Genomic DNA, 23711 nt, shown 5'->3' with positions numbered 1-23711 from the left:
CATCTTTCCTAATGCAGCAAGGGATCTTTTATATGCACTTTCCCAGAGATAGGATAGCACATACCACAGCATTTGATATACCAGTCGTGGTGCACTGGCTGGAATGAAAAATAGCCCAATGGGCCCACTGACTAGGGTCGATCCTACACTAACTGCTCATCAAGCGAACACTTTACCACTGGGCTAGTCCCGCCCCATACATTTTGTGTTATTGGTCAAATATGTAACTCTTGATGACCTGTACATGCGTTACCAAACACTATGCTTACATCGATGCCAGGTCAGGTCATAGGTTTTAACGTGCACATTCTAAACAAGCTGTTCAATGCCTATGAAATAGATCTTTTATATGAACTTCTCACATACAGGACAGTACATACCACAGCTTTTGATGTACATGTACCAGTCATGGGACAGTGTGGTTCTGGGGAATGATAAACCATCGAGGGTGTTCCATTGTACATCAGGCAAGTGTTCTACCCCGAGTTATATACCACCCAAAGTGGCGTCACATTCAAACTGAATTTGGCAGTTTTATTTCTTGGCTAACAAATCAAGAAACAACATTTGCTAAATAGCTATCTCATTTTGGTCTTGATTTCTAGGTGCTGGCATTAGAACAGTGGATTTCATTCCTCTGTCGATGACTTTCATTTTACACACAGCTACTTCTCAAAATACTTTTTTTTGTTCAACAGACTTGACTACATGAATGAATGTATCTTTACTTTCGAGTGCTATTAGCATAATACTGAGATATCTGTAACCTATTTCAAACTGCCATCCAAGCTCTAATATTACAACAGTGTTGTATTGTTCAACAGATATCAACCATGCTAATAGTGCTATTATATTTGAAACATTGTAGACATATATATTTTTTATCAGCTAATTTCTTCTAAGAATTTTAATAATATCCTTAAGAATTCTGTTGGGTTTTCTGTGTGCACCCAGTGTCCAGCAGCAAGCACGTGCTCTATCCTGGCTCTCGGAAACAGTCTCTGGATCTGTGGCTTAGTTTCCTCACTGCAAAATACAAAATAACATAAATTTGGTGAAAAACAGTTCAAATCTGTCCACAGAGGTTTTGTAATAAATTTTCAATTTACTGTGGAAATTTAAGATATGAAAACAGAGTCAAATTGCTTTATAAATGCATGTCAAAGTTGTAGAAAAATCCATGTAAAAGACTGATGACTTATAAAAGGATAGCTAGGCAACCCGTGGTGTACAAGGTAGTAAACAATATGCTATTAAACAAAGTAAGAGACAATAACACTGAATGTTTCTCAATGTAGGCTAATCCAGAATTGATTCTATTATATTTTATAACAAGGTTTCTATGCAAGACCGGTTCCCCGTACGAAAAAAAGTTGTCTTTTATTTTATAACTGCTTTTTTTGGTTTAGGAGTGCCCTTGCCCTTCTTTGTCTAGCTGGAGACAACCCTATATTACTGTATCTTACTACTATTTATTTATCCGTTTGCATCCCATTCTATTGGTTTAGGCCAGGGCCTGTGAATAAAAAACATTCGCGTTTAGAGTGAAATCTCTAATGATGTCACACACATTGCGACCATTCTTTTCATTTGGCGACTAAAACATTTCATACTATCTATATAAAAATACAAGTACCGGGTAGCCGCCCTCTGACGGATGCTGGAAAAGTTAATGTAGAGGGCTGCACATACAATTTAATTTTATGTTAAATTTGTATGGCACTGAAGTCTCAGACTACCTTAGAGTCTTGAGTCTTGGCTTTAAAAGTTTTGTAAGACAAGGCCAGGTATGGCTCTGTATTAAGTGTTAGGTCAATGGACACTCGATTTAATAAAGTAAATTAATAAGGACTGTTCCAGAGAGTTAAAAAAACATTTTTAAAAATAATATATACCTACCATCCACAAAAAATTAACTTTATTCAAATCAAGTACCGTATATTGCCGTGTATAAGCCGAGTTTTGAAGCCTAGAAATACCTTCTTAAAAAGGGGGGTCGGCTTATACAGGGAGTCTAGAATTCGATACGTAAAATCGTGAACAGCCGATGAACGAAAACTGGTTTAATGTGGTTACATCTTTCAACTTTTGATACGACCGATCGTTTATGCTTCAAAGCTTACCCGTAAATGGCAGTCATGTGTGGAAAAAATGTATAAGTAAAACATCACATAGTGGTAGTTTTCTTTTTCTTTTTCTATATTGTGTGTTAATTTTTATTCGTTCGACGTAAATTCTTCCACTGTACTGGACAGCATCGATCAATGTTTGGCCTAAGTATGTGTTTGTGTTTATTGCTATTTTCGTACTTGAAATGTTTTTGTTGTTTGTATTTACCGGTAGTTATTTAGTTTAGTTTTAGTTACTAGTATTTTCCGGAGTGGAATGATATCAATATAATCCTAACATTGTTACTGTCGGCTTAGTTAAACCACGTTTCCAAACCATCATTTCCCAAGCTGTTGATTACTTTTTACTGTGACCTCTGAACTGTAGATTTCTTGTGGGTAAGGGAGGGGGACGAGGCTGAGCAATAGGGATTAAATGTATACTGGATATTTTGCCGTCATACTAATAATGCTAATTACCTGAATGCACGGATGCATTGTTACTACTCAATCGTAAATATGCTGGTGCTATATTACAATGAACATTACTATGGCCTCTCGTGGTGGGCATTAAAGTCTTTTTTGTAATAATGACCAACAGATGAGAAGACTGATATGTCTGTATATATATGTGAAAGATTAATTAAGCCGCGTGTGTGGCCTCTCGAATCATAAAATGGCGGCATTGTTTCATGTCATTAACAGTAGTCAAAACATCAGTTGAGAGTAATATATGAAAATGTACAGTATTTCATAACTATTCTCTTCAATGCTATAACACTGCACTATGAGCTCGAAACGAAAAAGATCGACATACGATGCCTGTTTTAAATTTCGGGTAATCGAGTTTGCCGAAATGAAACAATTACGAAGCCGCTCGACAGTTCGACGTCAATGAAAAACAAGTGTGCAACTGGAGGAAAGACAAAGACTCAATTGCTGATATGCCGAAGACGAAAAAGGCTAAACGGCATTCCGTGTCACCAAACCTGGCTCTTGAAGAAGCTCAAGCACCATGGGTCAGCGAACAACGGCAGTGCAGTTACATCATAACGCGAATGATGATAAGACAGCAGGCCATGCATATCTGCAAGACAAGGAACGACCTAGAAATTCCATCGAAATTCAAGGCATCCAGAAAATGGTGTTCACGATTTATGGAAAGAAATAACTTTGTACTTCGCCAAAAGACACACATTGCCCAGAAATTACCAGCAGAAGTTGACAGCAAAGTCGAATCGTTTCACCGCTTCATAATAAAAGAAAGGAAACGGTTCGATTTTGATCTGGGACAGATAGGAAACATGGATGAGACACCCATGAACTTTGACATGCTGGGGAATAGAACTGTAGACCAAAAGGGAACACATACAGTTCAGGTGAAGACCTGCGGCGCCGAAAAACAGCACTTTACGGTGGTTCTGGCTTGCATGGCTGACGGCACTAAACTAAAGCCAATGGTAATATTTAAAAGAAAGACGATGCCGAAAGATAAATTCCCAAAGGGTGTTGTGGTTCCATGAAAAAGTATGGATGAACGAGTCTCTCGTTCTCCAGTGGTTGAAAGAGGTGTGGATGATGAGACCTGGTGGCCCACGTTGTTGCCGATCACTTCTTGTTTGGGATATGTTCCAAGCCCATCTGACAGATGTCGTCAAACTGAAGTTAAAGGACATGCAGATTCGACAGGCTGTCATTCCGGGTGGATGCACATCAGTACTGCAGCCATTAGATGTCAGTTTGAACAAGGCGTTCAAATCAAACGTAAGACATGCCTGGAACGAGTGGATGGTGGACAGAAACCACAGCTATACCAAAACCGGCAGTCGTCGCAGAGCACCCCTTCTAACGGATAAAGGACGCATGGGACCAGATCCCTACAGCAATGGTTGTACGCAGCTTCCTCAAGACTGGAATTTCAAATGCCATGGACGGGTCAGAAGACAATGCACTGTTTGCAGAGCACTTGTTACCAATACACACCGACAAGACAAACGGCGAACCAGCAACTGCATGAGAAACCGCCGAAGCCGATGTTGAAGAAAACACGGAAATTGACGATTATTATGAAGACAACATTGATGAAACGATTTGGAAAATTATTTCATCACAGGATTCGGTTTCCGAATTTGAAGGCTACAGGACAACCAACATACCAACCGACGACAGTGAATGAACCATTATCAGACATTACTGACATTTTAAATACATAATTTGTGTATTTCTTTCTGTGATAAATGTATGACAAATATTTATAAATGTGTCTGTTTATTCATGAATAATTATTTTAAAACCACATCTAGCGTTTGTTATTTTTTTCAAAATGCACATATACATATACAGTATATATATTATGGGTAGTAAATTGCATTGACACCGCCGGTGTCTCCGACGGTATAATCAAAATGAGGGATGGGTTACACTCTTATGTGCTAAAACAGCTGATGATACCAACAAGAATGAGACAATCCCGCGATACCGGTATATCTTTACAGGTTTACATAGTAAAATAAGTGGTCAGCTACCGTATTTACTTTGGTCATTTTGCAAAAATTTTGTATTAGCTTATACACGGGACCGATCGTTTTATAGCAGTTATTGTGGGTCAAACTAAGGGGTCGGCTTATACACGAAATCGGCTTATACACGGCAATATACGGTATACAAAGGGAAAAGATCCAGCAGATACATGATCAGGTATAAAAATTAGTGCTTCACCATATCCCACCACTCCACCACCATCCCATGTGTTCTGTAACAGCCCTAATTTTCAGTAGTGATACCATTCTCCAAGCACCTTACCTGATGTGATGCGATAGACTTCCTCCGATGAAAAGTGTCTCTTTCTCAAATGGAGTAAGAAGTTGTGGAAATCCTAAGATATTATTGTAGTTCGATATAATGGCATCAAGGTTCAATCTCCACTGGATTCTGCCATTTCGCTCCACCAGGTTTGTTATGAGGAATTTTCTCACCATTTTCGACTACAAAACAAAAATAAAACCAACTTTAAATCTTTTGACTTTCATTGTTATTACATTTTGTGCTTATATCCAATTATGCTTTCTTGATCACACTTCAGCTATCTGGACAGGTAGTACCTACAAAGGTTGTTACGATTTCAGGGTTCACATTGTAAAATTAAAATCTATTTAAGTCATTACAACAAAAATGTCTAAGAGCAGCAAGAAGGAAGGAAATGTTTTATTTAATGACACACTCAACATTTTATTGACGGTTATATGGCGTCAGATATATGGTTAAGGACCACACAGATATTGAGAGAGGAAACCCGCTGTCGCCACTTCATGGGCTACTCTTTTCGATTAGTAGTAAGGGATCTTTTTTATGCACCATCCTATAGACAGGATAGCACATACCACGGCCTTTGATGTACCAGTCGTGGTGCACTGGCTGGAGCGAGAAATAGCCCAATGGGCCCACTGACGTGGATCGATCCCAAACCAACCGCGCATCAAGGGAGCGCTTTACCACTGGGCTACGTCTCGCCCAAAGAGCAGCAAGAGTTCTAGTGTATATATTTTCTTTCTCACAAACAAGACAACATATTATGAAGACTTCTAATCACGGCTTTAGATCTCACCAAGTTGGTCACAAATAGCAGCAAGAGTTCTAGTGGATATACTTTCTCACAGACAAGACAACATATTATGAAGACTTCTGATCACGGCTTTAGATCTCACCAAGTTGGTCACAACAGGCTTTTTGTCTGTTCTGAGGACACATGGTCTTTTTAGTGCAGTAATGTTAATAATAACTCGCAAAGAGTTATATATATGCATTTCCAGTTATTTTAATCCAATTACAGCTCATTGATTTTGAGATTAGAATGTTTGTAATTAATTTGGGCTTGCTTATTTTAGGAACACCAGGGTGCGCAATTTACGGTCGCCTGGTCGCTCTAGGTGCCGGGCAAGTCAAAACCTTATCTTGAGTAAAATTTTGCTTATTCGTTACAGCAAATTATTTCGGAATGTCCAAAATCTAATGTTTGTAAAATAACCAAAAAATTAGTTTTGATAATTTTTCAATTGACTGGTTCTGTGGTGTGACATAAATATAGAATACTAAATGAGCTTGCCTGTCATACCATTTTTATGAAATGAGTGAACAGTTTTGGTATGTGACGAGCGAAAGCGAGTCAGATACCAACACTGTTCACGAGTTTGATAAAAATGGTATGACAGGCAAGCTCATTTAGCATTTTATTTATTACAAACCAACTGCAAACAAGCTGAAATGCAGAAGTAAGCAGATGTCAAGATCTACTACATGTTATTTTTCAACGAATTAGGTCACACTCACGTCACGCTAATATTATACTAGTTAGATATTGAGTGATTGTTATGCCCAGACCTGTCAACCCTCCTGGATTCCGCGGGAGTCTCCCGGTATTTGATTAAATCTCCTTTCCCCTGTGCGGGAGACAGTTTCTCCTGTTAAATGACATTTTTGTAAGCATACAAAAAAAATCGATCCTCTTTTGTCAAACTAACATAAGGGAAGTAACTCTACCTTTTTTTCTCTCATTCGGAAAATGTCGACTACTTTCGTTTTCTGAGAATGTAACATGCCGAATTGTCCCGACTGTTTAACCTTTGCCGAAGTGAGAATTGTGGGATAGCCTATTTATATTGTTAAAAAAGCACATGGAGTTTATAAAATGACGTGTTATTATAATGTTTGTTGTCATCGTAATGGTACGAAGCGTGTTGCCGCTAATTCAACAGGCTGTGTATTGACATTCAGTGTTGCATAAAAAAAACAAAAAAAAACAATCCAATTTAGTTCTAATGACACCTCTGAATTGTAAAATGTCTTCCCACTGGATTACATAATGCAACTATGACGAATCTGAACTGCCAGACTCCGAGTTGACAGCGATACACACGATGCATGTTAAAATCACATGTCACAGCAAGACAACGAAAATACCAATTAGCTGTATAAACATACTTGTGTCAGTTAATTTTGTATGTTTGTGCAGTAAAATGTTGGTTATAAGGGTACTCTTCAAGAAATTATTTTTGTACAATTAAAAAATGTTGTGTTTGACATTGACATAAAGTTACTCACGGAAATGGGTATAATTCCGGTATATTTCACACCATGTCCGTAATGAGGCTTTACTTATGATTAATGAAAATACAATATTTATTGCATCATTATAATGATTTTAAATAAGTACCACGCCAGCGTTCCTCATTATAGTAAAAACTGAATATTAATTTATAAGATTTATATAAATTTGTCTTTGGTACTTACACTAACCACAAATGATAATGTAACGCAACCTGTAAGGCTGTAAGTGTAATACCGTAAATGTACTAATTAATTTTTTTATTTCTTGTTCATGTTCTTAACATTTTTGGATAAAATATTTTTTTTTTTTTTTAAATATGTATTAAATCATAATAATATTTAAACTTTAAAAAAAAAAAAAAAAAAAAAAAAAGTTTTAAATTTTTTTTTTTTTTTTTTTTTTTTAATGCCAAGATCTAAGGTTAAGAAGTATATATGACATTATATAGTATTCATATAACTTATTGTAAATAATGTTTTTTTTAAATGTAGCGATTTTGGGTTAAATTGTGTGAATTTAAAAAATCTCCTGCTTTTTCAACACACACCTCCTGCTTTCTCTTGACTAAAGGTTGACAGGTCTGGTTATGCCATGAGCAATATCTTACACTGGTGTGTAATAATGTATAATATGCAGCCAAACCAATACCTTGGTTTCTAGGGATATTTGGGGGATTCCGGGTCGTTTCGCCCTGAAACTGTTTCGAACCCTGTGTTGTTTCGCTCTTAGTCCCATTCACCCAGGGTTGCCCTAAATTTCATATTGTTGACATGGACCTGCAACTTGCATGGGTAAAGTAAATATGCATCTGTCACATTCACAGGGATGACACACGTCTACTTTAAGTTTATGTTAATGATGTATGGTGTGGGTGTGTGGGGGCACAGACTAACGGAGGGCACAGGCCAGATTTTTCTTCTTTATTTATATAGAGCATAGGACGAAACAAAATGTGGAACCAAGTTGCATAAGCTCCTTTGTCAAGTTCAATACTTTTTCTTAATTTTTTTTTTTTTTAATTGGGCTAGTCAAAAAGTGCATGAGCAAGTCAAAGTGTCGACATGATTCGCCAGAATGGCAAATCCAAAAAATCTCAAGTGCACTCCCTGGACACACCCTTTATCGCATCTGCTGTAGTGCATCTAAAGCCCTGTCTGATATATACCAGTTGTGGGATATTGGTTGAGACAGGAAACAAAAGAAAGAAATGTTTTATTTAATGACACACTCAACACATTTTATTTACTGTTATATGGCGTCAGACATATGGTTAAGGACCACACATATATTGAGAGAGGAAACCTGCTGTCGCCACTTCATGAGCTACTCTTTTTGATTAGCAGCAAGGGTTCTTTTATATGCACCATCCCACAGACAGGGTAGAACATATCACAGCCTTTGATATACCAGTCGTGGTGCACTGGCTGGAATTAGAATCGATCACACATCAAGCAAGTGCTTTACCACAGGGCTACGACCCGCCCCGAGACAGGAAACAACTCAACTACACTGAAAGTGATCGATCTTATGACCAATCAACACTTCAGGCAATCTTTCTACAACCGAGTTACATTCCACCCCTTTTACTACATAAAGACTAACAATGCCGTGTTCAGGCGACACCACACGATATGAGATGAGTGCCTCATATGAGAATAACCTAATTGTAACGAGCCCCCGAGACAGGAAACAACTCAACTACACTGAAAGTGATCGATCTTATGACCAATCAACACTTCAGGCAATCTTTCTACACCGAGTTACATTCCACCCCTTTTACTACATAAAGACTAACAATGCCATGTTCAGGCGACACCACACGATATGAGATGAGTGCCTCATATGAGAATAACCTAATTGTAATGAGACAAACATTACAATTTCATGGGTTGCTATGCAATCGGCTAACAAGACACTCGTATCATTTGGCATCGCCTTTAGCCGTACCTCCACTACTAGACTGAGGTCCTCTTCAACTATGTGACGATTTGCTGACAGTGGTTTTCCTTGTTCTAGTTTACATTGCTTCATCCGTTTTGCAAACTCTAGCAGCTGTGTTCCTGCAGGACTTATGGTAGGTGACACATCTACAACCACCAGTGCCTCCACTCGATCAGGCTTAAAAACAAAACAATAATAAAACAAATTTCCATAATTACAATGTAAAGAGAAGAGACGAACCTACTCTTCCAATTTTTATCAGCACATTTTATCGGAATCACAATTTTTGTACGGCCTTATTTCATACAAACAATCCTACATAGACATATAAATTACCGTTACAAACAAGCATTCTGAGAGTACTGCTAAAACAATACATGTCCCCTACCAGGCCTAACAAATTTTCGTATCTCCTAAGTTCAAACATGTCTCCTACCAGGCCCAACAAATTTTCGTATCTCCTAAATTCAAGGGCCATAATCCTGCCACAAATGGGTAAATCATCTTGGCATTGAAACTCGATCTGTATTATTATGATAAAGCTATACAAAACATTTCAGCTCAATATCCTGAGGCATTGCCAAAAAATAAATCTGGATTTGTTTTCCCCCATATTCCTTAAATTCAAGGGTCATAACTTATGAAAGTCAAACTGATCTGTAACAGTACTTGATAAAGCTATACTGAACATTTCAGATCTCTATCTTGAGGCATTGTTAAAACAAAAAATCCTGATGTGGGACAGATGGACAGACAGGAAATGGAGAAAACTGAGTACTAAGCCGTCATCAAGTATCTGAATTTGAAAGGATTAACTCCCACACAAATCCATGCCAATATGGTCGGTACATTAGGAGATAGTGCTCCCCCATTTACCACTGTGAGGTGAGCAGCGGAATTCAAGACGGGGAGAAAAAGCGTTGAAGATGAACCAAGGTCTGGCAGACCTTCAACTGCCTCCACACAGGAAAATATTGAGCATGTGCACCAAATGGTGATGGATGATAGACAGTTGACTAGTCACTCCATAGCTGCTGCCATTGGCATCTTCCATGAGCGAGTCGAGAACATTCTAACCAAAGAACTTGGAATGTCAAAGGTTTCTGCTCGATGGGTACCACACCTTTTCAACCTGATCAAAAGCGCACCAGACTGACCACGTCTATGAAAAACTTAGCTCTTTTTGAAGCAGATCTGGTTGATTTTGTTATTTGATTGAGGATGAGTGTGGGGTCCATCACTTCGAGCCAGAGACCAAGAAACAGTCCATGCAGTGGAAACACCCATCATCACCTCCTCCGAAGAAGGCAAAGGTGATTTCATCTGCTGGAAAAGTGATGACCTCAGTTTTTTGGGATGCCAAGGGGGTTGTTGCTGTGGACCACCTTCCAAAGGGCCAGCTCATCAATGGGAAGTTCTATGCCAACTTACTAAGGCAGTTGCGTGAAGCTATCAAGAAGAAACGACCGGGGAAGCTGACAAAAGGTGTCTTGTTCCACCAGGACAATGCTCATTCTCACCAGTCCATCATTGCAATGGCTACTGTCCATAACTGTGGCTTCGGCCTCATTCAGCATCCGCCATACTCCCCTGATCTGGCATCCTCGGACTTCCATCTCTTCCCAAACATGAAGAAACACTTAGCTGGCAAGCATTTTCATGCTAATGATGAGGTCAAAATCACCTTTCAAGACTTTTTTGAGGAGCAAGAGGAAACCTTTTACAAAGCAGGGATCCAGGTGCTACAGTACCGCTGGCATAAACGTGTGGACTGTCAAGGGGACTACGTTGACAAATAACTAGTAAAGAAACTCATTCCAAAAGTGCAGCATAGTTAGGCTCCAAATGTTTCATCCAACCCTCGTATATACTAAATATTTTTCACTTCACTGGATACTTAGTAACTCACCAATGCATGTAGTCAAGGATTCTTTTGTAAGTACACACTCACATTTTTGTAACTAATACACAATAAGATTTGCAGATGAATCATTCTTAATAGTAACTAACTACTATTCATGTACATTACACTCTGCTTTCAAAATACAGTCAAGACATTGCACAAGTTTGTGGCCATACCGTGGAGAGAGCTGTTGTCATAGCGATTTTGCCTCCCATGCTGTGTCCAATAAGGACTGCACTGTCCAGCCACAGTTCATCCATTAGTCTCAAAATGTCCTCCTTCATCAGCTCATAGTCCATCCGATCACTGTGCTCGCTGTTACCATGGTTTCTAGCATCCACCGTTATCACCTAACAAAGAAACGGTGTAGGCAGACATTGGCCATTTAGGGTGTATACTACCAAATCAAATCCCATAGACGACAATAGTAACATATGTGGCTAAAACTCCTACCTGCAACGTATCAAACGACATAAACGCCACAGATATAAATACTACCACTCCTTACACTTAAAGTGAATCAGAAAAAAATGGGGGTCAAGCTGCTCGTTTCTGAGATAACGGGTAGCGTCTATGACTACCCTAGTTTCGCACAAAATTCGAGTACTTTTTTTTACAGGTACCCCATACATGTTTCAAGCACAAGGCTACTTGACACATTGGTACTAGATGAAATAAAATTGCACATTTTTTTTACCCAGATGAAACTATTATTTTTTACAACCAACACACTCACATTTATAACCAATCACAGAACTTGTGGTGTTTACTTCTCTATCAAAAGTTGGGTGCACCTCGAACTTTGACCCAGCCGGAAGTTATTTGGTTTAGTACTACCTATAGAAGCCTTCAAGCAGGGTGAGCAAACCATTTTGCTAAATTACCTTAAAAAATGCAAATCGTTATTTTCCAATAAATACCAGTTATCTCTGTAGAAGAGATAATTTTTTGTTTTTTTTAATTTCATGGATGCCGATTCGGGTTTTGCCTTTTTATTGAACGATGTCAAAACTGTAAACATTACTAGCTAAACCTACCTTCGCAACCATATGTGCAAGGTGGCCAATTTCACATCCACCCAAAGCATTTCACTACATTTTAATTCTACATAAGAACCGTCATAGCCATGTGCTCTTTTCTAAAACGTCAGCTACTTCTGTGGTAGATTTTCTTTGATGCCTAAAGCCTAGCGCACACGGCCAACAATTCTTGTCAGATTGGTTTATTTTACCCGCACACAGCAGACTTTTGTTGGCCGTGTGCAGGTAAATTGTTGACGTGACGTCATCGTTAAAATGGCCAACTACAGGAATACATATCAATGCTGTCGCGTCGTAGATGAATGGCCCTAAGCGGTATCACATCGCAAAATGTGACACAAATAATGTGGTTCGCTAGGCAAATGCCTTTTTGTGTAGCAAAGGATTGCATTGCAATTTTTAATTGTAATTAAAAATATACATTATTATGAAAATGTGCATGGCATTCAAGCATGGGCTAAATTTAGTCACCGGGTCTATAATTTTGAAAGAGGCATGGCAGGTCGGAGGTCACATATTCTGTAAATATTCTGTTCCGACTCGGGACGCTTTGGCCAATAAAAATTATTTTTTCGATTGACAAATCATATTTGTTAATATTCTTCAGCATTATCCACGTTTTTTTTGTTTTGTTTTTTTAAAATATTATTATTATTATTTATTTATTTTTAATTAATAAATGAAATAGTTTCATTGTTTTTCATCAGTAATGTGGTACAACAAAAGCCAGTTAAACTTCAAAATAATTATTAGTGAATTATAGTTATACATAACTACACGTATCAAGTTTCAGAAATATTAAATCAAAACTGTACAAAGGTAAGACTTCAAAGGAAAAGCTGACGGCTGGATGCCGTAGAAATCAACATTGGAAAAGCTTCTCTGACGAATGTCATAACAGAGCTAAAAAAGGATATGAAATTTTAAAGATTTAAAATTTAAAAAAAGTGATACCAAGAATTTGTTTTAGTCGAAAACCATTTTTAAATGTAATTTTTTTTATTCAGATGTGGAAAAAACTGCGTTTCAAGCCATCTATATTTCAAAACACTTCCTGTAATAGCATGCAGATTAGTCCCAACTCCTGGGTCCACAAAATCATTTTAGATATCTTGAAATGTATTTTAACATTAAAGTGAACACATTTGTATGTATGTTTGTGTGTTTTCTTTTCTTTCTTATTTTTTCCCCCTTTTTGTGTGGTTTTTTTAATTAATTTTTTTTTTCATTGGGTTGCCCTTTCCACAAGTAGGTCCATGAGCTCTTTTTGCCGTATAGTCCCCCCCCCCCCACCCCAAAGAAAAGAAAACATTTGACATAGTCTTAGAGAGGAAACCCACTACATTTTTTATATTAGTAGCAAGGGACCTTTTATATGCACCATCTCACAGACAGGATAGCACATACCGATGCCTTTGATATACCGGTTGTGGTGCACTGGCTGGAACGAGAAATAGCCCAATAGGTCTACCGACGGGAATTGATCCCAAACTGACAACGTATCAGGCGAACGCTTTACCACTTGGCTACCTCCCGTCCCGGCTAATAATAATGATAATAATATGCCTAATAATAATAATAATAATATACCTAATAATAATAATAATATGCCTAATAATAATAATAATAATATGCCTAATAATAATAAATAATAATATGCCTAATAATAATAATAATAATAATATGCCTAATAATAATAATAATAATAATGATAATACGTTTATATAGCATTATATTAGGCATATCACATGACAACATACTTCACGCTGATTGTTCAGTGCAGTAGTATTGTCGCCAACATTGTTGGAGTTTGGCGCACACAGACGATTTTTGTTGTAGATGGTGATTTTGTTGCCAACAAAATTGAACATGTTCGATCTCTCCAATAATTGTTGGCAACATTTGTTTTTTTTTTACAAATTGCCGCACACGACCAACATTTGTCGAAAAACATTGTTGGCCATGTGCGCTAGGCTTAAATAAACACATTAAGATGTTGTGAATCTTAATAATGTTGTGAATTGTTCAATGAATTGTTCCCGATTCACTTTGTGTGTCAGCAAACCTTTAGGGCCGATTTCATATGTCTAGGTTATCGGTGGGGTTTGGAAACATATGGTTTAAACCCTGGGTCATGTTTACTGTGCATTTCTTTCTGGTTTTCAGTAATCCTAGTTTAACACTGGGTTACAATTGTATTGCTTGTTTAAATCTGCCCTTGAGGTGGTTTTTCGCTGGGTTTGCTCAAAGTAACTTTTCTTCATGGATAATTTCAGTATAACGTCAGTATTGCAGAGCCATGAAATGTGAACGTATTTTAGAGATCATTTGAAGCCACTACAGAAACAGTGGCGTGGCCCCCCCAATCACGGCAAAATTAGGGGAGATCAGTGACATACTCAATATCATTGTTTACTTGGCTGCCAGGTGCACCCCCCCTCACCCCCCTTTACAAAATCCTGCCTATGCCACTGTACAGAAACGAATACAGGGTGGGGGTCTTTAGACAAGATGCCCTTTAGCCTGGGTTTTTTTCCATGACTGTATAATTAGATCCACCCTTCCACCATGTTCGTGGCGAATGAACAACAAAGTGACTGAGATATATTGAGGATAATAAACGAGATACTAGTTATTATCAAAATTATGTCCCGAATCAAATAATTTTTAGTTGTCGCGAGCTTTAGCGAGTGACAAATGAAAAGTATTTCACTCGGAACATACATTGATAATAACTGGCAGGGCCTACTGAGTTTGCTATTCTATTTATTCCCCAGCTGTTTTCTCTAAATGCCTTTATTTTAGGCGCACATGCACGTACATGTAGGCTATAGAAACAATGTAAACCACTTTATACACTGTTCTGGGTATTGCTATAACTTTGGATTTTAATCATATTCACAGATAATTTTTAAAAACAAAATTATCGTTATTCTGCTAAAAATATAAATAATGATTTGCATTAAAATGACATTTTGATATAAATTTAATATTAAAACAGTTGTGAACGCAAACTCATTAAAGTACATGACATCATTTTGTGTGTTTGCCAAATCGTGATAATGTTATATTTAGTACAGACAAAGTAATTGGTTTGTCAGCGTCAAATCATCCAATAATATTATACGTCACAACACTGCATAATATTTCTCATTGAGAAAATATGGAAAATATTTTCCCTGTTATGAGTGGTCATTGGGGGTAATAAATATAGTTATTTATTAAATTAGTAAAAATAAACATTTTCTTCATGGTATATAAACTGCACGAAAACAGGAAGTACTAGTAATGAAAGTTGATCGGTTACCACCGGTATCAAAGCAATAAACGTCTATCATAGACTGCAGTCTTATAATGATATACTTTCGTGTTTGTCTCGTCTTAATAAAGGGGGAACAAGGCGATATAGGCCCACAGTTTTGAAAATTTGACCATACGTTTTCTCGGTGCCCTCAGGCGTACGCGTTCCATCTTTTGTTTTTTAATATTATGTTAGAATTAAAGGGAAATACCAATAACAAAACATTTATTCATATTTGCATTATTACCAAGAGCTACATGTATGTAGGGTTCTGTAAGCATTTTTGCATTATTACCAACAGCTATGTAGGGTTGTATAAGCATTTGACATGGATTATAACTAATATTGTGAGTAAAATGATGGAAATACATGGTGAAACGTTTTCAGGTCAGCTCATTTTCCCAAATATGTCCCATCATTTTTGACAGAATGTGAAGGTTTGCTCCGTATTTGGGGGGGGGGGGGGGGGGAGGAAGTAGCTAATCCTCCATATCGAACGCGAATGCTAATAATATACCGGTAATGAGTTTCAACTACAAAGTGATGAAGTGTAAGCTATTCCTCGCTTATGTCCCTTTCCAAATCTGCGGGTAACCCATGTAAAAAGCATGATTTTGTAAACACGGGTTAAACACACACATGTATGTGAAATACACCACACGTGTATGTCTTGGTCAGGTTTTTCAGCGTTTTACATAAACCAGTGTTAAAGCTAGGTTTTGATATAACTTGGCGTTTCGAAACCCAGACATATGAAATCGGCCCTCAATCTTTTGACTCCTGAAGACAACAGATCTAATGTACAGTGCTTCAATATGGATGTTTATTTGTTTTGTGTTTTTCTTAATTACATACTTGCCACATTAAAAACTTAGATATTAAGTGCTACTAATCAATAGTTCTGGTATAATGCTAAAACCTAAAGATTTTAAACGATAATTTTCAGACCTATATAAAGCAGCAACCTGTTTATGACAACCACATTTTCCCCGATTCCTCAAGTGGCTGCCATAAATGTTTAGCTGTATATTCCCTACATGAAGCCAACCTTTTTACCAGTTTTCTTTGCCAATATCTTGGAAAGAGTATGCCAGTTTTGCTTAGCTCCAAATAAGCCATGGATGACTAGTAAAGGTGGACTTGCAGAGAACTCCAATGTTTCATTTTCATCTAGATCATCAATATGGTAAGACAGTTTTACTGAATTTCTGAAAAAAAAAAAAAAAAAAAAAAGAAAAAAAGAAAAAAGAAAGAAAAAAGAAAGAAACAATGACAGCATTGTAAAACTGTTGCTTATTTAGGTTTGTTTAATATATATATAAATATCATTTAATATAAAAGCTACAATACAAAATGGCCACTGTGTATATATTTCCCTCTGGTTATAATTATTTTTATGCCTTATTGTTTTTCCCTCATTTATACAGTTTGAATTTGGGGAAAAAATTATTAATTCACTAAAAAGTATTCCGATTTCAGGGTTCACGGCTGTGCTGATCCTTAAAGGGAGGGTCAACTCAAATATGAGCCTGACGTGTTGGAAAGATGCATACCCGGACGACCAACACATACTGACACTTTAAGAAATGAAAAATGCATAATTTTAGAGTTAATAAAAAAAAGGTGATTATTCCTGCTAACTGGGGACAGCCACTTTGTTTCGTTTTCGTGACATACAGTGGTATAGCTTGGAACGAAGAGATATCAGCTCCGTCCTACGGCTCTACGCACAGTGTAAACAAATGCTCTAATTTACGACACGGTGCTTCTCTTTCATCAACCTGACTTGTAAAATGACTTGATAGTATAATAAACTATTTACTAAATATACTTCAATTTGCACCAATAGAACGAAATGGAGTTATAGTATTTTACTCTTTTAAAAAATCAAAAGAAAAAATGCATATTATTAAAAGAGTAAAATACTATAACTCCATTTCAAAAGAAAAAATGCATATTATTAAAAGAGTAAAATACTATAACTCCATTTCGTTCTATTGGTGAAAATTGAAATATATTTAGTAAATAGTTTATTATACTATCAAGTCATTTATGTTGTTTTACAACAATGTTGTTCGAGCAAAACCGACCACTCACGATACCCAAATGATAATTTTCTTTTCTTTGGAACTAAGTATTTGGTCAGTTTTGTGATTTTAGATGGGAAAGTCTACTTAATCAAGGGTTTTACAGAATTACCTACAGTAATAAAGCAGGACGGCTGATAATGTCCATTACGATTTGAGGGGTGTCCATGCGGTTATCACACAATACCCTGTAATCTTAATAAAAAGAGTAACGTCTTTTTAGTGTGTCTATAGACACAGTGTCTGGGGACCGTCTAAATATACACCTGCCATTCAGGAACCACAGGTAGGGGAAACCAGGGCACAGTGAGTCAAGGGGCACAGTGAATCAGAGCTATTTTGGTACCACTGCCTAGAGGGAATCCTGAGATGATGTCATCACGAATTGTCAGTTTGAGACTTTGAAAAATCTACATACAAAATAACAAGGGAAAGTATGTTTTTATGTGTCAAAAGTAAATTTCACAACTTAAGATTTGTGTGCCATATCTTGTAGATCATCCAGAAGTATTAAACCAGTTATGATGTATTATTTAGAGTGTATTTCTGATATTACTGAAAGGGTGTTTCCTTCAAACTAAAGCAACACGTGAGCTTATAAGGTAGTTTAGGTCAATGAGTGCACATGGGGGACAGTAAATCTGGGCACAGTGAATCACTACTTGTGTGATTCACTGTGCCCCGCATGAAATTAATATGTTCGTCAAAAGCCCATACACCTTTTTAATTAAGGTAACAAGGATTGGAAACAATCAATGGTGTTGTCTGCTTGTAAAAGTTTAGAAATTGAAGTGTTTAGAAGTGTCCTCATCATGACTTACTGGCACACTTTGAGGGAATTCAACAAAATCATAAATTTTCTGCCCTCATTTGTACTGGGCATTTCCGAAGTGAGAGAGAGATGCTTTATTTAACGGCTCACTAACCACATATTATTTACTGTTATATGGCGTCAGGCATATGGTTAAGTACCATTCTGATAGTGAGAAAGGAAACCTGCTGCGCCACATGGGCTACTGTTTCCGATTAGTAGCAAGGGATCTTTTATATGCACATTCCAATAGACAGGATAACACATACCATGGCCCTTGATACACTAGTTGTGCAGCACTGGCTGGAACGAGAAATAGCTCAGTGGGTCCACCATGTGGAATTGATATGACCACCCACCACACCATGAGCGAACGCTCTACCACTGAGCTACATCCCACTCCCTTTCCGAAGTGCAGGCAAATAATGTGGACAATAGGCCTACAGTTATTGTATCCATCTACCATGAACCAGCCTATGTGGGATCTGATATTATGTTTAAAGTTTATACAAATGTAAATCAAGCAAATTAAGTGAATGCCATTCATGTTAATGAGTGATTCACTGTGCCCTGGAAGCTTATTCACTGTACCCCGGTACTGGGGCACGGTGAATCACTTTGAATTGAAAAAAAAATCGTCTCTCGCCAAAAACATAAGGGAGTTGGGCAAGGAGCTGCTGGCTTGTGTTTATACACAACATCCCCCTATTATATATGCAACATATAATGGAAACTCCATTACAAACAGGAAGAAGAAAACTGGCAAAATTATTTTGCTGATTCACTGTGCCCTGGTTTCCCGTACATGCCACAGAAAAAAAAAGACCAATTAACCAAGAAAACACCCCAATTATTTCAGTACATGGGTTGATTTATGTACAAAACATACTACAGTTATTTTAACACTTTGACAATGATGGTTTATTTTGTAAACGTATATACTTGGTGTAAATAGTCGATTATCTCCCTTAGCAATCAGCTTTCATTAAGGCTTAAAATTTATTCTTTTACCACTAAATATTTTATAAAAATAGTACAATTTAATTCATTTAAAAAAAATATTTATGGCGTCTTGGGGTATCTTGGTGGTGTCTTGGTGGTGTTTTGGGGTAGCTTGGGGTGTCTTGGGGTAAATATTCAGACCGCCGGTTAGGCCTACCACCAGGCTACCTCAGTACCTGTACTGGCTGTAGGTCGACGAAGTCAAACTCAACGATCTACAAACGATTGATTTAATAACATTTGAAAGTGGCTCAAATCTTTTAAACATCGTATATATAGCGCCTTTCTCCTTTACATTTGTATTGTGAATACAGATTCTAGGAGAAAGCTGTCAATGTAACTGCCATGGATGACACTTTCTTGCAGACGATTATTTCAATCATTCAAAACAAGCACATGCCGGAAGTAAAAGTTTGCATACTGCGCATGTCATTATGACTATAATATTTTCTAAAATACGCAATTCAATTCAACAGACAACTCTTGACATGGAGGAAAAAATCGGTGACCATTTTAATACAGTGATATCACCAACTGTTAAAATTGAGCATAAATAAAACAAAATAAAGGATCAGCATACGCAGGCAAATAATGTTTTGTTTACTTTTCAGCTATCTATAGATATGATGGGATAACGATTTCGATATGGTCTTCTGTAAATGAAACGAAAGGCAGGAAGGAATGTTTTATTCAAGGGCGCACTCGGCACATGTTATAATTATATGGTGTCGGACATAGGATTGAGGACCACACGGATAATAAGAGAGGAAACCCGCTACTGTCATTTCATGCGCTACTCTTTTGGATATTTTATATGCACTATCCCACATGTACATATACGAAGTAGGCTATACCGCCTTTGTTACACCAACTGTGGAGCACTGGTTGTAACGAGAAAAAGCCCAACGGAATGAGACGCAGTCGTACTTTTCCATTACTCTCATCACTGATGGTGCAAATTTTTCTTAAGCAAAACGTTTTAGGCCTACATATTCTAGTAGGCCTATGCAGATTTGACAAGATCATAAACCATTTTACGTTTAAATGAAGGCCTACGACACCATCCACGGGCGTAGGAAAGTGCCAACACACACACAAGCATCAAAGATGACACACGATTTATGTATTTAAAAAATGGCATCTATAATGTATTGAAGAAACGCTGAAAAATATCGAAGACATGCTTGGTACTTTCTAATAAACAGATGTAGATTACTGTAGCGTACACTGCAAAAGCAATGTCATTAAATTGTGGGTAGTATATAGGCTATTTCTACATCTGCGCGAAGGGTCAGTAAACGCTTGATCAAAAGAGAGCATGTCATTAAAACTTTCCCTTTTGACGCAGTGTGGTGGCATCTTGCTTACCTTAAAGCATCGACTTTTAACCATTTTTTAAACTGAAGCTACAGGAGAAGGTATTTGTTAGGACCGTCGATGGCATCAAAGGTGATGTCATTTAAAACAACCCACCACGACGGGACTGACCGAACTTAAGCAGCATTGGACTGGATGCATCTACGTACAAGATGACCATGATGGAAAACTTAATTTGAAGTAAAAGTAGGTCGGATTACACACGTTGTGAATGCCTCTCGCATTGCAGTTCTTTCTTCAGGTCAGGAAACAAGTTGTTGCGCCTGCTTTAAAACTTTCCTAGTGCAGTTTTTTTTTCTCTCCAGATAAAATCTCCGATTTTTAATATTTTAGAGCTGGTATGCACATTATGAATGTATATCTATGCAATACATATAAAACCAATTACTACATGCATATATTCAGATATACATGTAGTTAGTTACAACACAACACTTCTCCACTTTTGTACAATGCTTTATTTACTTATTTACACGTGTCTAACATACCTTAACGATAACACAGCGGCTGACAATCTATAACACAATGCATGTACGACTACACGTATCTGGTAATCTATGCATTCTTCTAAACACCTATGCAAAAACCTTAGTTTGATGTGGATGACCCACGAACCAGCATGGATTGCATATATTATTAGCGACACTCTACAGAGAACATTTCAAACTCAAATCTACTGGTAACGGTTTCTCGGTTTGCGAAAATGAATGTATGTTTCAATCATGATGAAATATTATGCACAAAGACGAATGGACCAACGCATAACAGGCAACCATAAAAATCCATTATTTCTGTTGCCAGTAGGTAATAAACTACTATCCATTTTGGTAAACCAGAATCTGCCAGAGTGTTTGAAGTGTAAAATTACAGATCCTAAAATCCTGGAAATTGATGGATATATATTTTTAGAAAGATTATAGTAAGAAAAGTGCAGTGTAAAACTTGACAAAAATATGTGGAATGCAGTGTCCAGTTTCCATTGATTTCAAACCCATAACTATTTAATAGGGACACATATGATCTGTTTTGTTTTATTAAGTCACTCAAGTTATTTTCTGGCAGAAAGCCAGGCCACAAAGCATTAACTTAATATGAGCCTGACCCCTCACCCCCCCCCCCCCCCCCAACAAAACAAAACAAAAAGAAAACAACCCAGAAAGAAATAAACCAATAATTCAGTTATTAAATCTGTGATCTTGTGTGTATTTAACAATAATTTACCTCCATCCCCAATTTTCCCTGGCAGTGTGACATTTTCGAAAACCACCCTGGTAGTAATTCCCCTATAAGCTTCCACTGTGTACTGGGTTTTTTAAAAATCCGTTAACATGAATAGGGAAATGAGGTTTTGTTCATTATTAAACATCTATACATCTGCAAAACATGGTCAAGAAATTCGCTCATATAACAGGAAAACTCACAGGAAATGTTGATTGCTTAGTATATATATTAAAACATTCTGATTTATGTTATGCAATGAATACCAATATATACACAGACACGCATATCAAAACATTTTCAATTGCTATATGTATCTAATTATAAAAACAAATAATTTGTAAAATATTCAAAATGTAAATCAATATTCAAAATGTAGATTACATTATCATACACACCATTAAAATGTTTTATTAACATTTAAGACAGTAATATTAGTGTCTTCTGTAAATGTTCCTATTACAGAGTACAAAGGAAACAAATGAAACGTATTTTATGTGGTCTCATGTGAAGTAAAATTATTGAAATATCCCAAAATGAAAAATATTCCAAAACCAATATCCGCTTAGCAAATCAAACAATGCACCTATTAGCATCTACTTCTAGAAAGCCCACTGTAAATATATTTTCTCCATAAATACTGATTGAAAATGTGTGTAATACACAACAAATGCCAATGAATGGCACATTTTGTATTGTAGTATTAATCACATTGTAAAAATACAAACAAAATGCTTCAGGCCCACATCAAACTCATTAACTGTTAAAAAGCAATAAGACATCAAATACACTTAATATGTACCAAATGTCTGAAGTGTTGTGCTAAATGGCTGGATGAACTTTCGTTCCAATTATAGGTGATGTTACTGTTTTTTTAAAGTGTTATTTCATAAATAAAAAAATGGAGAAGACACGTCCCCTCCCCCCAACCCCGCATCCCGAAACAATGTCTGTACTTATTTACATAATCTATTAATAATTCACAATACGTAAACAGCTTATGCACAACTTTCATTCAAAATTACATACATTATGCATTAATGACGTAAACTGTAGCAGCTACAATTGTTTATGCTACTGTAACAATCCATATTTACAAATATATTCTAAGTATGAAACTACAAAAAGATTTTCTTACATGTTTAAATTGCCTGTGTATTTGCAAACTTATTACAAAAGTGGTATCTATTTCTGGTACAGGCTGTTACAGAATTAAACTGACGAGACTGGAGGCACCATAACTTTTATGATTAATTAATCAATGTGCTCTAGTGGTGTCATTAAACGAAATAAACATTTAACTTTTTTCTTTCTACAATGGAAGTGGAGCAATCCTGACCACTTATCTACAATTGAGCCTGTAACACGAACTGCCATTTAAAAGAAATTGTCAGTGTCATGGATTGGATTCAATGACAAATACTTACATCAGTTCAGTTGGTAATTCTCTTGCACCAACAGATATTACATACAATGCCATACACTATTATACTGAATAGTTTGTTTTTAATCACCGGTGGAGATTTCCAGCAGCATTTTGCTTCATTCAAGTGACATTTAAAAAAAGAAGAAGAAAAAGAAGCCCCTTCCCCAACGTCTCACCCGAATATTTAATAATAATAATATATTTAAACTTATTCTTTAAAGTTAAAGTAAAAAAACAGAAGATTAAATTAAATGATAAATATAGTAAATATGATACATTTCCTATTATATTTTTAATGGTCTGTACACAAAAGAAAACAGTTTCTACATGTGCATTCAAAAACACAATTACACTTACAAAGCAAAGCTTCCAATCTTTATATTTTTAATGGTC

The 23711-nt window shown here is 36.7% G+C and overlaps 1 protein-coding gene across 1 annotated transcript; it reads right to left on the bottom strand.

Moving 5' to 3' along the window:
* Nucleotides 1-520: 520 nt before the first annotated feature.
* LOC121367487 (protein ABHD11-like) lies at nucleotides 521-19687 on the bottom strand. Its single transcript, XM_041491683.1, has 6 exons — nucleotides 19474-19687; nucleotides 16446-16605; nucleotides 11233-11406; nucleotides 9160-9330; nucleotides 4911-5092; nucleotides 521-1026 (listed from the first exon to the last, which is right to left on the bottom strand). Exons 1-6 carry the CDS (start codon nucleotides 19563-19565, stop codon nucleotides 885-887), a joined length of 921 nt encoding a protein of 306 aa, XP_041347617.1. The 5' UTR covers nucleotides 19566-19687; the 3' UTR covers nucleotides 521-884.
* Nucleotides 19688-23711: the final 4024 nt, after the last annotated feature.

The sequence above is a fragment of the Gigantopelta aegis genome, chromosome 3 (genome assembly GCF_016097555.1).
Source record: "Gigantopelta aegis isolate Gae_Host chromosome 3, Gae_host_genome, whole genome shotgun sequence".
Taxonomy (NCBI): Eukaryota; Metazoa; Mollusca; class Gastropoda; order Neomphalida; family Peltospiridae; genus Gigantopelta; species Gigantopelta aegis.
This window is presented reverse-complemented; position numbering and strand designations above follow the sequence as displayed.

Coding starts and splice junctions, on each gene's coding strand:
- LOC121367487 (XM_041491683.1), bottom strand. CDS start 19,565: ATGTTTAAAAGATTTGAGCCACTTTCAAATGTTATTAAATCAATCGTT. Junction 5,093..9,159: donor ACCTCAGTCTAGTAGTGGAG/GTACGGCTAAAG, acceptor TTTGTTTTGTAG/TCGAAAATGGTGAGAAAATT. Junction 1,027..4,910: donor AGTCTATCGCATCACATCAG/GTAAGGTGCTTG, acceptor TGTATTTTGCAG/TGAGGAAACTAAGCCACAGA.